General features: G+C 28.7%; 3 protein-coding genes across 4 annotated transcripts in view; all 3 read left to right on the forward strand.

Annotated features, from left to right (window-relative positions):
* Nucleotides 1-16,344, forward strand: part of LOC125864743 (acyl-coenzyme A oxidase 4, peroxisomal-like) — a 1,153,105-nt gene that overhangs the window by 383,083 nt on the left and 753,678 nt on the right. The window lies entirely within an intron of this gene.
* LOC125864191 (uncharacterized) lies at nucleotides 3,093-4,105 on the forward strand. Its single transcript, XM_049544104.1, has 2 exons — nucleotides 3,093-3,252; nucleotides 3,312-4,105. The coding sequence occupies exons 1-2, from the start codon at nucleotides 3,093-3,095 to the stop codon at nucleotides 4,097-4,099; spliced, it is 948 nt and encodes a 315-aa protein (XP_049400061.1). The 3' UTR covers nucleotides 4,100-4,105.
* Nucleotides 14,728-16,344, forward strand: part of LOC125864192 (uncharacterized) — a 4,037-nt gene continuing 2,420 nt past the window's right edge. The window contains exon 1 of the mRNA XM_049544106.1: nucleotides 14,728-14,777. Within this exon, the coding sequence (XP_049400063.1) occupies nucleotides 14,728-14,777 (50 nt within the window). The remainder of the gene's footprint in view (nucleotides 14,778-16,344) is intronic.

The following is a 16,344-nucleotide window of genomic DNA, read 5'->3' on the forward strand; positions in this document are numbered from 1 at the left end:
CCCCCCCCCCCCCCCCCGGCAACACACACAGATAGGGGTGGGCATCATGGTATTTGATTCGGAATTCTCAAATTTTGGATTTAGTAATTCGATAATTGGTAGTTAAAAGTATATATCAAATATCAATTTTTTAAATTTCAATTCAGTAATTGGTAAATTAAACTTCGATTTGGTATGGTATACGGTAATACCGTGTTGAAGTTGTAGCCAACTGTATTACAAAATTAATACTATTTATCCAATTATTTCTATTTTTTTATGAAATAAATTAGAATCTTAGTTGCCTTAAACTAATATTATTTGGGTTACTTGCACGACAAAATATGCCGGTAATTTTTATGACATTACATTCTACATCTACTAGTAAGGGTGTACATGACCGGATTGGTTCGGGTTTATCAAATATCAAATCAAACCATTTGTGTCGAATTTTTAAATCTATAAACCAAACCAATAAAACTTGGGTTTTTCAACCTCGGGTTTTTTCTGATTTTCGGGTTTTTTCGAGTTTTTTTGGTAAAGTATTCATACAAACATATAATTTACTTGTACTTCAAATATTTCTTTAGTCCTACCAAAATACAACTATCTAAGGTGTTTCTTAAGAAAATAACACAAAATATGATATGAGTAATGACACTAAAATATCCACTAAAAAAATAATAACAATGAAATCGCGTAAAAACAAATATTGCAAATTAATAAGTCATAATGAAAATGATCACAATTTAAAAATACTAAACCATGCTAAAATAAGTTTAATAAGTATTACTTACATGACTAAATATTAAAGGAATTTAAAATTAGATTATGTATTTGAATTGTCTAAATGAATGTAAAATCAAAGAATAAATATTCAATATTATTGTCATTCTTAGTGTTGAATTGATTTTCTTTTTTGCATTAGTATTAATTTGATTTTGATTTAAGCTTTATTATAATTACCAACATCTGTGGACTATAATCTTTATTGAACCATTCAGAATTCTAAGTTTCAAACTTGAAATAATATATTAAAAGATAAAAACTATGAAAAAGTATAAGAAATATTTAAAAATTATATCAAAGTAAATATTTTTATGTATAAAATAAAATTTTAAAATTATATACATAATGTCGGGTTGGTTTGGTCTCGGATTGGTTTTTTTTAGTTAAAACCAAATCAACCCAAATATAGTTGGGTTTTTTTTTGCAATACCAAACCAAGTCAAACCAACCACTAGTCGGTTTTTTTTTCTCGATTTGCGGTTTGGTTTGATTTTCGGTTCGATTTTGTACGCCCCTATCTACTAGGATAAATATTTATGTAATATGACCTGATATTTTTATTTTTATTGGACGATATATTTTTTTAAAATTGAAATTTTCTTATTCAATGATCAAATTCATCAATATTTATATGTTCTTTAGTAGTGTACTTATTCTCCCTCAACTCAAATGTCGCTATATAAGTATATAACCCACTTTGAAAAAGCATGAAGGCATTTTTTACCATTTATTTTTGTAGTCTTTGAAGAATTCAACTAACCACCCCCTTAAAAAAAAGTCAACACCTCCCCACACCCCTCCAGAGTCTACTTCTAAACCCCCTTCCCCTCCCTGCCGACACACATAGGGATGTTTACATGTTGGTTTGGGTCGTTATTGATCAAAATCAAAATCAAACCAACTTAATCGGTATTAAAATTATCAAAATCAAACCAATCCAAATATAATATACATTTATCGGTTTGGTTGTTATCGGTTTCAGTTCGGTTTGTTTATTCGCTTATTAACCATACATAAAAATAAAAGAAACAATTCATTCAACACGTGAAAAAGCGACAATAATCCATTCAAAACGAAAAAGAGTTAGAATTACTGATATTACAGAACTTTCGATCACTGAATTTCCTATAAATAAAGCTTCAAAATTCACTATTTTGGCCTAGAAGGAAGAGACAATAACATTTTCAGTCATACAAAGAATTGTCATAGACACTTATATGCATTAAACCAATAAGATAAATGTTCTCATTTTGAGCATTTTTACTTTCAAGTAAATTATAAATAAATTCTGATGAAAACATATATAAGACTTTTAAAATTGTTTATAAAAATAGTATATTTTGTATGTATAATAATAAAATTTATATATATAATTTATCGGTTGAGTTCAATTATTTCTTCGGTTTCTTTTTCGAACAAAACTATAATCAAATTAAATACTATCAGTTTTTTTACAAATTTAAAACCAAACCCAAATAAAATCAGTTCATTTAATCTGTTTGATTTGATGTTTTAATTTAAATCTATTTTTGTCCAAACCGTAAACACCGCTGCACACAATGCTACAACTTCTAAATCATAAATAATTGAAGAAAGTTCCTACAGCACAGTGTATATATTTAAAAGGCTTAATACATAGTCAAATTCTTTAAATTTATTAAATTTATGAGAATATTTTGTTTATACATTCGAATTAAGTCTTTTATTAAACACATCAATTCCTAATAAAATGTTCCAACTAAACACTTTCTATTCAAATTTTGCAAAGAATTTTGAGTTGTTTTTCATTCATCTATTAGATAGGTAACTTTTTTTTGGTTGAAAAGAGAAATATTCTATATATTAGTTGTGCATCCATACAAGCCAGCTGGCCAAAAGTAGTACTGCAACCTACAGCTATATCTATATTAGTAGTAGTACATTTATCCAACATAGAACTTGTTATCATACATAAAATAAGTTATCTTTTTTTAAAAAAAAAAATTGCGCATCTATCTTAAATAGAAAATGTTCATGACAATGTCATCCTTGCCTTTGGATTTTACAGCTTATTGAGGCAATTGCATATAATTAAAGAAAATGACAAGTTTATGTGATTAATTTAATAGACGAATGAAACACACCAAAAAAGAAGAAAAAGTATGTAATGTATTACAAATTGAGGTACTAAATTGAAACAATGCATAATTCATATATAACAACAAGTTGGGTTGTAATGTATTATGCCTACTATATAAAGAGGCAAAAAACTGATCTTTACATACAGTATACAGAAAGAGAGAAAATCCAGAAGAAGAGGAAGTACTATATTGCTTCTTCTCAAAATGGGTAACGAGGTGTCTAGACAAGTGCAAAATTTGCGTGATCGCAAGAACAGAAATGAATGCAACTTTCCTGGTTATGATTATCATGTACAGGACAGAAAAAATTGGATGTCAACACTTGCCCCCGAGAGACTTCATGTGAACCAGATTGTTTGGCCAGGTAAAACAGATTTAGAATTTGACTTTTATACGTTCATAATTTAATATCTATATATGTAGGTACACATAATTCTGCAACTCAATATGTTGGAGACCCATTCATAACTCGCCCTTATGGTCGATGCCAACGTTTGTCCATTTACCAACAACTTGTAATTGGTGTTCGTGTTCTTGACATCCGTGTTCAAAAAGATCGACTTGTATGCCATGACATCCTTAAGGGCTACAACGTTGATGTTGTTATCAACGATGTCAAGAGATTCCTGTCGGAAACACATTCAGAGATAATAATCCTGGAAATAAGTACAGAGTATGGCCAACAGGATCCATCTGATTTTGACAGGTATTTGGAGGCTGAGCTAGGGGAGTTTCTGATCCACCAAGATGACAATGTTTTCAACAAGACTGTTGCTGAGTTATTGCCAAAACGAATAATATGCATTTGGAAACCAAGAAATTCACCTGAACCTAGACAAGGAAGTCCCTTATGGAGTTCATGTTACCTAAAAGGTGACTGGACAAACACTGACTTACCTGAAACGAAATTTGAAAGCAATATGCAGCATTTGAGCAACCAACCACCAGTAACATCCCGGATATTCTTTTACAAGGTGGAGAACACAGTGACAGCACAGGTAAATGCTGTAACGTTGCTTAGAATACGGACTGAACTGCACGTGGAACAACTGAATGTACGGATTCAACCATTTGCAAGGTTGTTTATAATGGAATGTATTTCTCGAGGTTATGGTGATCGATTGCAAATATTTTCATCAGACTTCATAGAGGAGGATTTTGTGGATGCGTGCATTGGTCTTACCAATGCAAGGATCGAAGGGCAGCTCTGAATCTGAACAAATATTGTTTACAGTTCGTATAAATATATGTCTTTCAAGAATTTTAATAGTTTGATCAGAAAGCAATGCGTCCTACGTGTTGCTGAAGAGGTAATTGTTGTGCCTCTAGTCCTCTTTTAAGTGCTTCAGTGTGTCTGTTACTATATATCTGTAACTTGCATGTTTGTTTTGAGTGTGTCTGCTGCTATATATCTAATATCTGTAACTTGCATGTTTGTTTTGTTAAGCTCCTTGTACTGTCACTGTCTGCTTACTTATGAAATTTGAAATTTGATTAGAGTAGAGGACTAACCTTTTTGTTATTTTTAATTTACCATAGAAACCAAAATCAAGCCAATCGTATCATCCCATGTATTAATTAATTTCAAATTATTTTAACGAAAAAGCGTCTAAAATACCCGTAAACTATGAGATTTGGTATAATATTGTCCTCCATTCACCTTATAAGTGTGGATAGAAATAAGAGTATTTATGAAAGTAGGTTAGATCCGGAATACTCAACCACGTCCTGAACGTCCAATACAAGGTTGTTTTGCACCACTACAGTCAAAAAAATAATGTAATTCTCGTACTTCATCCTTTAATTGTATGTCACTTCATATAGCAGCAACATCGTCAGCATATATTGCCATTTGAATTTGCTGATTTCTTCATCTATTTTTAGATAACTGGCTGTTACCATCAATGTTGACATATGAGTTAACTTCATCATCTTTGTCACTATCAACCTTCATCACAATATCCCATTCCCCATGATTAATCTATCTTGTATAACCTTCAACAAATCCGTAGCATATTAGATGATCATATATTACATTCCTTCTATACCAACGGATATTACAACACTTTGCTCAAGAACATTGGATTTCTTCGCTTTGAGGATCTCCAACAGTGTAAGCAAAGTCCAAGAAACATTGAACACCATTAATATATTCCTTGCCATATCTCGGTAAATCCATCCAATACTTGGACACATCTTGAGCAAACCTTAATGGTCAAACATCGATATTTTTATTTTTTTTTGGCAAACAATGTGAATATTTCTATTAACAAAAAAGCCACTTACAATTTAAGAGCACCACCTTCATCCCCTCATGTAGGATGGAGGGTGGCCTCAATCAAAAAAGAAAAGCAAACTAGTTACATAATTTGTGCCAAAAACTCCTACATCTAATTGCTCTTTTGGTATTCTTATACATTTCTATCCTTACTTCAATTTCATGTGTAATATTCCCCACTATATCAGCATGTTGAATACTTGTTCCTTTGAATTGTTTCAATTTCACGTGTAATATTCCCCAATTCCTTGCTTTCCAAACATCGATATTAAGACTTCAAATATATATTCAATTATGCATTACCAATACTTTACAAACATATCAATAATATGGGTAAAAACTATGCCTAGTGAATTCAACTTGGAGATCAAGATGGGTGTTTAATTATTCCAAATCGAGATTGCAGTCTTCACATACCAATCCTTCCACCAAAATAAAGGTTGAGGGTATTTTTTGACCAAAATGTGAAATGAGAATATTTGTGACCATTTTCTATATGTTAAAGGTATTTTTATGGCTCCTTTCCGTAATAATATTAAAAGTTCTCTAACAAGTCTAAAACTTATCCTCAACTAGTGGCTATCATATATATGGATCTTAAAACAAAAATGTCAAAAGCAAATTAAAAGAGTAATAAATCAATGACATCGTAATAAGAAACATAAGGGGGATAAGAATTTCTTACCGAGTCATGATACTGATTGTAGCCCAAAGTCAACTTCAAGTCGACTGCCAATCTTTCCAGACACAGATTAATCTTCTAGGAAAAAAAGACAGCTATATGTCGAATTTTTTTTACAATAAGAGGCTCAACCAACAATAGTTGGATTTGTGTCTATTTCTTTACCTTTTTACCATCTCTCTCCTACTCATCCTTCTTTTCATTCACTTTCTTACTCCTAATAAATACTTTATTTTCTTAAGACGTTGATATATTGAATAAAAGAATTAATAAACTTTTTATTATCATAATAACTAAAAACGTTTTTAGGACTGAGTATTTAAAATCCTCATATCATTCAATATTTTTAATAATATCAAATTAACTCAAAAATATTTAGTGTTTTCTCAATTACTAGCACCTAAAAAAACAAATTAATTCAAATTTAGTTTTCCATATTTTTTTTTAATTCTGTTTTAGTTCATATATTTATAGTCATTGTTATTTTAATTATGTTTTAGTTCATATACTTATAGTCATTCTCTTAACAGAGAGTATCCGTTATTTTACTTAATTTAAGTTATAATTTTTTTAAATACTTAATAGAAAAACATTGGGAAATATATATTATAACTGAATGTACGTAAAGACACGAAAAATGAATTCTAATAATTTAATTATTATTATTATTATTATTATTATTATTATTATTATTATTATTATAATAATAAAGGAAAAGGGTCAAAAATGCCCTTAAACTATGTGAAAGGAACAAAAATGCACTCCGTTTATAGTTTGGCTTAAAAATGTCCTTGCCGTCAATACTTTGGTTAAAAAATGATCTTGCAGTCAACACTTTGATCCATAAATGCCCTTATAGTTGCTAAATGGGTCAAAAATGTCATTTAATTTTCCGAATACATATATTATTTTTTTTCTTTTTCAACATATCTTCTTCCTAATTAAAATATTATTAAAGAACCGTGTTCTTGTTTTCTTTCTTTTAAAATTACTTTAACAAATAAAAATGTAAGAAATATTTTTTTTCTTCTTAATCTCATTTTATCAATTAAAATAGAATAACTTCATGCACCCTTTGGACATATAATATATGTCATATATATAAGATCATAGTATATCCATCATTAATTTATATTTATATAATGAAAAAAATAATTATAATAAAATAAAAAATATTTTTTTTAATTTTATTTTCTAAATTGAAGTAAGATAAACATTTGCTAATTTTAAAAAATATTATTAGAAAAAAAATGTGTTAAAAATAAAATAAACAATATAATTATTTGAAAATAAGTATTTTTGACCCATTAAATAACAATAAGGGCATTTTTGGACAAACTACAAATGGGGGGCATTTTTGTTCCTTTCGCATAGTTTAAAGGCATTTTTTTTTACCCTTTTCCCTAATAATAATAATAATAAAAATAATAAAATGAGTGGTTAATTTAAAATTATATGGAACCGATTGATTCTTGAAAATAAATTAAGCATTGTGTCAAATTTTTTAAGCATTGATGGTTTTTCGATTTATTTTTACTTTAAAACCAAAACTAATTATGTCAGCTTTTTTTAAAATAAATTAAAGTAAAAGAAATATTCAATTTGACTAGATTTTATTTAGTTTGATTTTCGAGATTCAGTGAATACTTCTTAATACAAATATAAAGTGTGTGAATTTCTCATTCGAAATTTATCTTTTAAAGGTATCCTAGGAATTTGATTCAATTTTTTGAGATGTAAAATGAAAATTTTCAAAGATTTTTTTTTCCTAAGGCTACGAGGAATAATTATGTCTTAGTTGAATTGGTTGAGAGGTGACAATTTTTTAAATTGATTTAGTTGAGGGATATAAATGATTAATGGGAAAGAAAGAGCTAATCAAGTTACTAACTAATAAAGAGCACAAAGAATTAAAAAAAATACTGTGAAAAAAAGAGAAATATTTAAAGGTATCCTAGGAATTTGATTCAATTTTTTGAGATGTAAAATGAAAATTTTCAAAGATTTTTTTTTCCTAAGGCTATGAGGAATAATTATGTTTTAGTTGAATTGGTTGAGAGGTGACAGTTTTTTAAATTGATTTAGTTGAGGGATATAAATGATTAATGGGAAAGAAAGAGCTAATCAAGTTACTAACTAATAAAGAGCACAAAGAATTAAAAAAAATACTGTGAAAAAAAGAGAAATATTGAACAGAGAAGAGCTAAAGTACTTTGGAGGGAAAAGGGGGAAATTTGGGGAAAAATAAGGTGAGAGTGTGTGGTGTTAACATGGGCCCACAAATCTAAGTGTCAATTAATTAATGGAGGATCACACAATTATTGTTGGTTGGGCCTCTGCGATTGTAAATTTTTTCGCTATATGTCATTATCATGGATTACAACATCAAATGGACAAGAACCATGCATTGCAAGGTTTTCTGTCTCTAAGATACAATAGTTCCAAAGTCCATAACAATCGATCATGAAGCAGTAAAAAAGGAGACTGAATGCTAAGAAATAAACATGAGGCAGAATTTATTTGGCATTACTGGGACTTTGGAGACTGGAGAGGATGAATTATTTAGAAAGGTTAGTAAACATAAATAACTGAAAGCTTAGTACATATACTCAGACCGATAAAAAATGGCTAGTTAATATAACATTTTGTATACAAAACATCAGGAAGTTTTAGCTAGATAAAAATAAAAAAGTAGTAAAAGCAGTACAGTTCAAATTTAGTACTCCATAAGAAACTTTAGTGCACATTTAACAAATCACGTCTCATTGTTTGTTGTTTCCCTTTTCTTGGCAATAACCATTTGTTACTGTTAAGAAAATTAGTCTTAGGCTCCATGGCCGGTAGTCCAACTGGCAATATCAGAATACCTATCCTAGAGCAATACCTGATATTTATGTTGAAGAAAAGGTGTTGACGAACTTGTAAACAGAAAGGATATGAAATAAATGGCTTCATTTTAGATTAGAGACTGAAATCTGTGCTTATCAGCCTTATGAAAACAGCCAGAGATGCAAATGAAATCTATTCAAGGTCGTAAATCCAAGGCAATTGTATGAGATAGGCATTCTGACATTAGTACACCATTATTGTCCATCTAAGCTAATTCCTCATTCACCTTTCATTCTAATTGCATCAAAACCTTCTATTCGTTATCTTTATCTTCTTTCCACTAATAATTATTTATAACAATTACAAGAAAAAGTAGACTTTTACAGATAAAAAAAAAATCAATTGCTTCACCGGAATATTATATTTATCGAAAACAATGGAAGTTTGCCGAAATATTTGAGACTTTAATTAGATTTACATAGAAAAAGAAAAAGGAAAAAACACGAGAAGAATTGGAGGGATGGGAGAAAAGATGGAGGGGGTGTGTAAAGAGATGGGAGTAGTTGCAGAGAGGGATGATGGGGAGAAGACGATTTTTTTTTAAATTTTAAATTAATTATTAGTTATGCTATTTATTAATTAGGTTTATTAGTTGAAAAGAAAAAGGAAAAAATCATTTCCAATGGTTTAACGCGCTTAAGGACTGTGAAATACATATTTTTTGCCACGTAAATATTTTGTGTTCAATAGGAATTATTTTTGAACATATAAGGTGATCAACAAGTATGAGATGTCTAAGTGAATATGCGGACAACTTTAAGGGGCTGCATATGACTTAAGCCAAGCCACAATGTGTTTTAACCAAGATTATATGCAACATTACTCAAATCAACCCCTGGCACATCTGGTAAGGTATTTTAATTGAAATTTGTTGAAATATAATTAATGGAGAACTTACTATTGTATTTGAATCATCTGATATTCAAGGGATATCGAAGAAGGAATTTTGCAGTATGCTCTTGGTGCAAAAATTTTCTAAGGAAGCACGACTACGGTTGAATTGAGAAAGTTTTTTTCCATAACAATTGTAGATAGGGATGACAATGGAGCGGAGTAGATGCAGGGCAGAGCAGAGCGAATTTAAGGTTATGCGGAGCGGATTGAAGTGAGTTTTTTTAAATTAATGTGGAACGAGGCGATTTGCGGATATATGTGATTTTATATGGATTCAAACTTAATTTTAATTTTTTACATATTATAAGAGTGATACAACATTATTTATTAAGATAATTTATTTAAAACTACGAAATTTTTTATGACGGATAACGTATACCATGTAATAGTTGTATAAGGGATTTTCTACTATATAATAAAAGGGAGTTTATGCCCAAGTATAATATATAATATTCAAGATTGAGATCCCAATCTTGAATATTATATATTATACTTGGGCATAAACTCCCTTTTATTATATAGTAGAAAATCCCTTATACAACTATTACATGGTATACGTTATCCGTCATAAAAAATTTCGTAGTTTTAAATAAATTATCTTAATAAATAATGTTGTATCACTCTTATAATATGTAAAAAATTAAAATTAAGTTTGAATCCATATAAAATCACATATATCCGCAAATCGCCTCGTTCCACATTAATTTAAAAAAACTCACTTCAATCCGCTCCGCATAACCTTAAATTCGCTCTGCTCTGCCCTGCATCTACTCCGCTCCATTGTCATCCCTATCTACAATTGTTATGGAAAAAAACTTTCTCAATTCAACCGTAGTCGTGCTTCCTTAGAAAATTTTTGCACCAAGAGCATACTGCAAAATTCCTTCTTCGATATCCCTTGAATATCAGATGATTCAAATACAATAGTAAGTTCTCCATNTAGGACAAAGTGACCAGTAATGTACGTTATTTGAAAGTTACATAAAAATATTATAAATCACAATAATTAATAACTTAAAACATTTTTTTAAAAAAATGAAAATTTGGATGACTCTCCAAATTTCATTTGTGTCACATAAATTGAGACAACGAAAATAACATATATTGGGTCCATTTTAATTTATTTGTCGTATTTTTTTTAGTTTTTTTTAAATTTAAAAATTGCATAAAAATACTATAAATCATGATAATTGACAATATAAAATATGTTTTGAAAAAAATATAAAAAATTCCACTGATTCTTGAAGTGAATCTATTGTAAAAATACTATAAATCATGATAATTGACAACATAAAATATTTCAAAAATGTTGTATGTGGGTAGTCCTATTATGCCTTAAATAGCGTCAAAGAAAATACATGTTTGTGATAAAAAAAACTTATTCCTTTATCCACGCAAACAATCGCTTCAAAAACTCCATTATTAGCCCCAAAACATACCATTTATATTATTGGACCCGTGCATAGCACGAGCAACATTATCTAGTTTAAATAGAAAAAAAGTACATTTTGTAGATCCATGTCTTTTCAACCTCTCCCTTTGTCTTCCCACTCCTCACCCCACATTTTATTTACCCCTCTTTAATATGAAGTACTTAATATTAATATTTTTTAATTTAAATATATTTCATTACATAAATTTAAAATAATACAATAACAAGATCAAAGCGAAAAAAATAATAGCAATATATTAAAATTGTCATTTCATTATTTCTTAAAATTAATATTTGTTTTCCTTATCTTTTTTTATAGTTCATAATATTCACTTGTCAAAAATCAAATAGAGATAAATATATTAATACTAATTTAAATTTGAAATCAAATAAATACGTACTTAAAAAAGTTAAATTAAGATGCGTGCACTTAACCTCATAAAAAATTAATTGTTTTAGTTTTAGGATAAACATAAATAGTTATTTAAATTACTTTAATCAATTCTTCTTTTTTTTCATTTTACTCTCTCCATCAATTTATTTGATTATTTTTTTCTCGAAATTCAAGCTATAAAATGTTTTTTTTCCCATATGCTAACATGATAAGAATTGCAACTCAGTGGGATTTTTTATGAACAAACATTATACGTTGTAGTTCTTAATATAAAAATAAAAATATATTTAAAATATTAGTTAAATTTCACATTGCTTGATTTCAAGAATAAAAAGAGATCATATAAATTGACGGAAGAGTATGTATATATTTAAGTGTTTATGGAAATTTTTTGATTTTGGGTTACATTAAAATAGTACAAAAACTTATGTAATTATTTGTCAAGATTATTGATGCTCTTTTCATTGTATTTTCTTTTGAATTGATGAATTTAAGTATATATGAAATTATTGAGAAGAGAAAAAAATAATAATTTATACCCCTTTCGTTTTTCGTATTAGTTATTTTTTTTTTTACGGATTCTTTAAGAAATTATAAATAAAAACGATACTTTATTAATTTACTCCTTAAGAATTGTTTTTGCAATTTTACAAATTTTTGTTTATATTTTTAAGAATAATTAATTATTAGTGTAATGAAAATAAAAATAAAATTATAGTTTAATTTGTTTATTGACAAATAATTTTTAATAATTATATTTAATAATGTAAATAATCAATACATGAAAGAAAAATAATATCAAATATTAAAAGTACGATGAATTAGGCTAAATTTCACATTTATTATAAATAAAATTATTTTTTAAAAAAGGGGAAAAAAAGAGATGTTGAAAAATTGAAGATTTGAATCAGAGAGAAAAAGTTAAAAAGGAAGAGAGAGAAATGGATTTGATTCATTTTTCTGATAATGGGATCCAATAATTCACTTAGCAAATTCTAAGAAAAGTCTCAATACAATTTTTGTGTGCCATATCATATCTATCTCTTATCCATCATAAATTTTTTCTAAAACTACTAAAATATTCAAATAGTAAATGAAAATGGTTCAATAAAAAATAATACGTACAATTTTTTACATGTTTCCCAATTGATTTCTAAAACGAAAAAAATTCAAATCACTATTCTATTAAATTAATACAACTTAATAAAAATGAATGAACAAAAAGAATACCCTCATTCAACATATAAATATTCTCTTTTGTATAGTGAATATAATTGAAAATTAAAATATTTTCTGTCTCAATTCTCTTTTTCATTACTACACACTAATATTATTTCACACTTTTCATCTTTTTTTAAGATGCTCCCTCTATCCCTACTTACTTGTCCACTTTTGAATTGTCACACCTATTAAGAAAGCAATTATTGACATAATAGTTTACTATTTTCTCCCTATTGATTATGAAGTGGATGGATTAAAAATTTAAGATTTTAAGAAATTGTACCTTTTTCAAAGTAATTAATTGAGAATATAATATGTAAAATTATTTTGTCTTTAATTGATTTGTCAAAATGGACAAGTAATTAGGAACAACTGTAAAAGAAAAAATGGACAAGTAAACAGGAACACAGGGGGAAGTACTTTACAAAGAAAAAGACACCAATATTTATAGATAAAAAACCTTTAAAAAATTATGACGACTAAAAAGGAAAAGTAGTATAGGGGGATGTAAGACAACGAGTTGGGAACCTAAATAGGCTACAAAAACATAAAGGGACCAAAATAAGCCATTACTTTAGAAAGTAACTAAAATAGGCTTAGTGGAAGAAAAAATTCCACTTTATCTAATATTCTAAATGTTTTCCGTTAGTCCCATAACGTGTATATTTTAATATATAATGAAACTATTTCCTACACTTTATAAAATGGAACTATTTCTTACACTTTATAAAGTGTAAGTTTTTCTTACGTACACTTTGTAAAGTGGAACTTTTTCTTACACTTTATAAAGTGGAAGAAAAAATTATGTTTTACAAAGAGGAATATTTTTCACGTTTTTATCTCTTTATGAAGCTTTTGCAGTGTTTGTCATACAATTATATTGATTTGACATATCATAAAAACGGAAAAAATTATTACACTATGTATTTTTATTTTTTTATTCTGAAAAATCCTCCAATCTCTATTTAAGGAGGACGTTCAAACATAGTTGATAGCACCTACAACATAAAGTCTTCTATATTTGTTCATTTCAATCTCAAAAAAAAAAATGTCTTCTAAACCAAAAGTTAGAATTTCGATTTATTGGGATGGTGAAATTACACATGACGGAAATACCGTTTATTATAATTGTCCTCCCAAACACAATGCTAAATATTCAATTAATGTCCGATATCATAAATTTCTTTCATCAATTTATAAAAGAATGGGTATAAACAGTACTGATTATAAGTTGATTATAGTCGGAAAATACCCTACTTCATTTTTATCACAAGGACAAGTAAATTTTGGAGAGTGAATTATCTATAATGACGAATCGTTGACCGACTTTTTGAGGGTTCCAAATGACTACATAGATCAAATCAAGTTAACAATACTTGAAATCTATGTTAGGAAGGAGCCTAAGACTAGTCAACAACGCTCTCCTTTATCGGTCGATGTCCATCCCCGATTAGAAAATCGTAATAGCATTGATGGATTTCCGATAACTCAATCTACTAATTTTCCTAACATGACTCATTATCAAAATATTCTTACCGGTCGATATGATGTTGATTTGAACGAAACTATCAATGAAAGTGACTGGTAATGCTCAATAATTATATTTCGATTATTATTTGTTGATTTTGTCAATTATTTATTAATTTATATGATTTATTATTATTATTATTATCACTATAGTAAGGAATTTTACACCGTATAGTCATGAATACAATACTCAAAGTGACTACTACACACTCAAAAGGAATAACACTCTTTTGATTTCCACCTTACTAAAATATCGCTCACACTCTATTTTTCTTCACAGACTATTTTTCTTGTCTATGGAAACCTCACGACTCTCTATATTTTTCTTTCTCTGTGAATTGATTTTTTTAAAATGAGCTAATAAGCTCCTTTTATAGAAGAAATTTGCAACAACAAATTTCAACACCGAAAGTTGTGTTTCTCAACATTTGCTGCCAACCATTGACAATTGCATGCAGCAATTGTTGAAAAACAATATTTGAATAATGGTGCAGCAAATGTTGAAAAAACAATAACTGAATAATGGGGCTGGACCCCACAATCCTAGCCTTTGGGTTTTACAGCTTATTGAGGTAATTGTATATAATTAAAGAAAATGACAAGTTTATGTGATTAATTTAATAGACGAATGAAACACACCAAAAAAGAAGAAAAAGTATCTAATGTATTACAAATTGAGGTGTTAAATTGAAACAATGCATAATTAATGAAATATATAACAACAAGTGGGGTTGTAATGTAGTAAGCCTACTATATTAAGAGGCAAAAAATTGATCTTTACATACATACAATATATAGAAAGAAAGAAAATCCAGAAGAAGAGGAAGTACTATATTGTTTCTTCTCAAAATGGGTAACGAGGTGTCTAGACAAGTGCAAAATTTGCGTGATCGCAAGAACAGAAATGGATGCAACTTTCCTGGTTATGATTATCATGTACAGGACAGAAAAAATTGGATGTCAATGTTGACACCCAATTTTGACCCTTCTTTCTTCTAATTTATTATTTTCGAGCTTCTAATTTGATAACATATCAAATTATCTTTTTGCATAACTATTTTTACTATTACGCCTACTTAGCTACTAAAATTATAGGTTTTATTATCGATATGATTATTATCACTTTTACACCTCTTTTCTTAATAGTCGATTGTCGTCATTTTATTTCAAATTTCATATTTATTAAATTAAGTATAAATCCATTTTTTTGTATATGTATTTTATATTAGCGTAAAGTCATGATATATTTTTCTTTTATAAACTAGTAATTGTCATCTTATAATATATGTTGTATTAGTTATTAAGTTAGAAGCCCAAAATAATGTAAAATAAGAAGTGAAACGACCCAAAAAAATTTAGCTAAAGCCCAAAAAGTCTACAACCATTCTTCCAGCCCAATTTCGCCACAACATTCATCCCTAGTCCATTCCAATTTTCAACCCAAACTTAATACAAGCCCTAAGCCATATATCTCAACTAGCAGTATCATCTCCTTTCCCTTCTAGCGATAGTTTCCTTTTCCAACAAAAACTCCAGCGATCTTTAAGAATGACAGAGACCATCCACTCTAATTCTATGCAAGCCTCGATAACTCCTTTAGCTTTCTTCATTTCTCATCTCTCTTCTTTAATTTGGTCAAGAGAAAAGGCCAAAGACTTCTGAAATCTCTGATGGAGAATTACTCTTTTGGCAGATTTTCGTTTGAATTTCAAACGGTTACCTCTTGTTAAAATCCCGCCCAATGAACCTTGAAAACTTTAGTTTCTACTCCTATAAATAAGCAGCCTTAACATTCATTTTGGGAGAGCTTTCGGTCCTCCATAACACCCTTAGCATTCATTTTTAAATGAAACTTTTCTTCACCCCTGCACACGCGAACGACTTCTTCTCCTTGAAACTTTAGTTTTTTCTTTGCATTAGTTTCATTTGTTAAAAGCTTTAAGTATTCGACTCTCTTTGCGAAAATCTTGAATTTAAGCGTAGTCATGTTTGAGTGTGATTCGGAGACCGCAAGCCTTTGTTCGCTGCCCTGCAATAGCAAAATTGAGTCTTGATTCAAGACTCTAGCAAATTTCAAGTCTTATAGACTTAACGTTATCCTCATACCCACACATGGAGTCTTCACTACATTTTTTACTA

The sequence above is a fragment of the Solanum stenotomum genome, chromosome 5 (assembly GCF_019186545.1).
Source record: "Solanum stenotomum isolate F172 chromosome 5, ASM1918654v1, whole genome shotgun sequence".
NCBI lineage: Eukaryota > Viridiplantae > Streptophyta > Magnoliopsida > Solanales > Solanaceae > Solanum > Solanum stenotomum.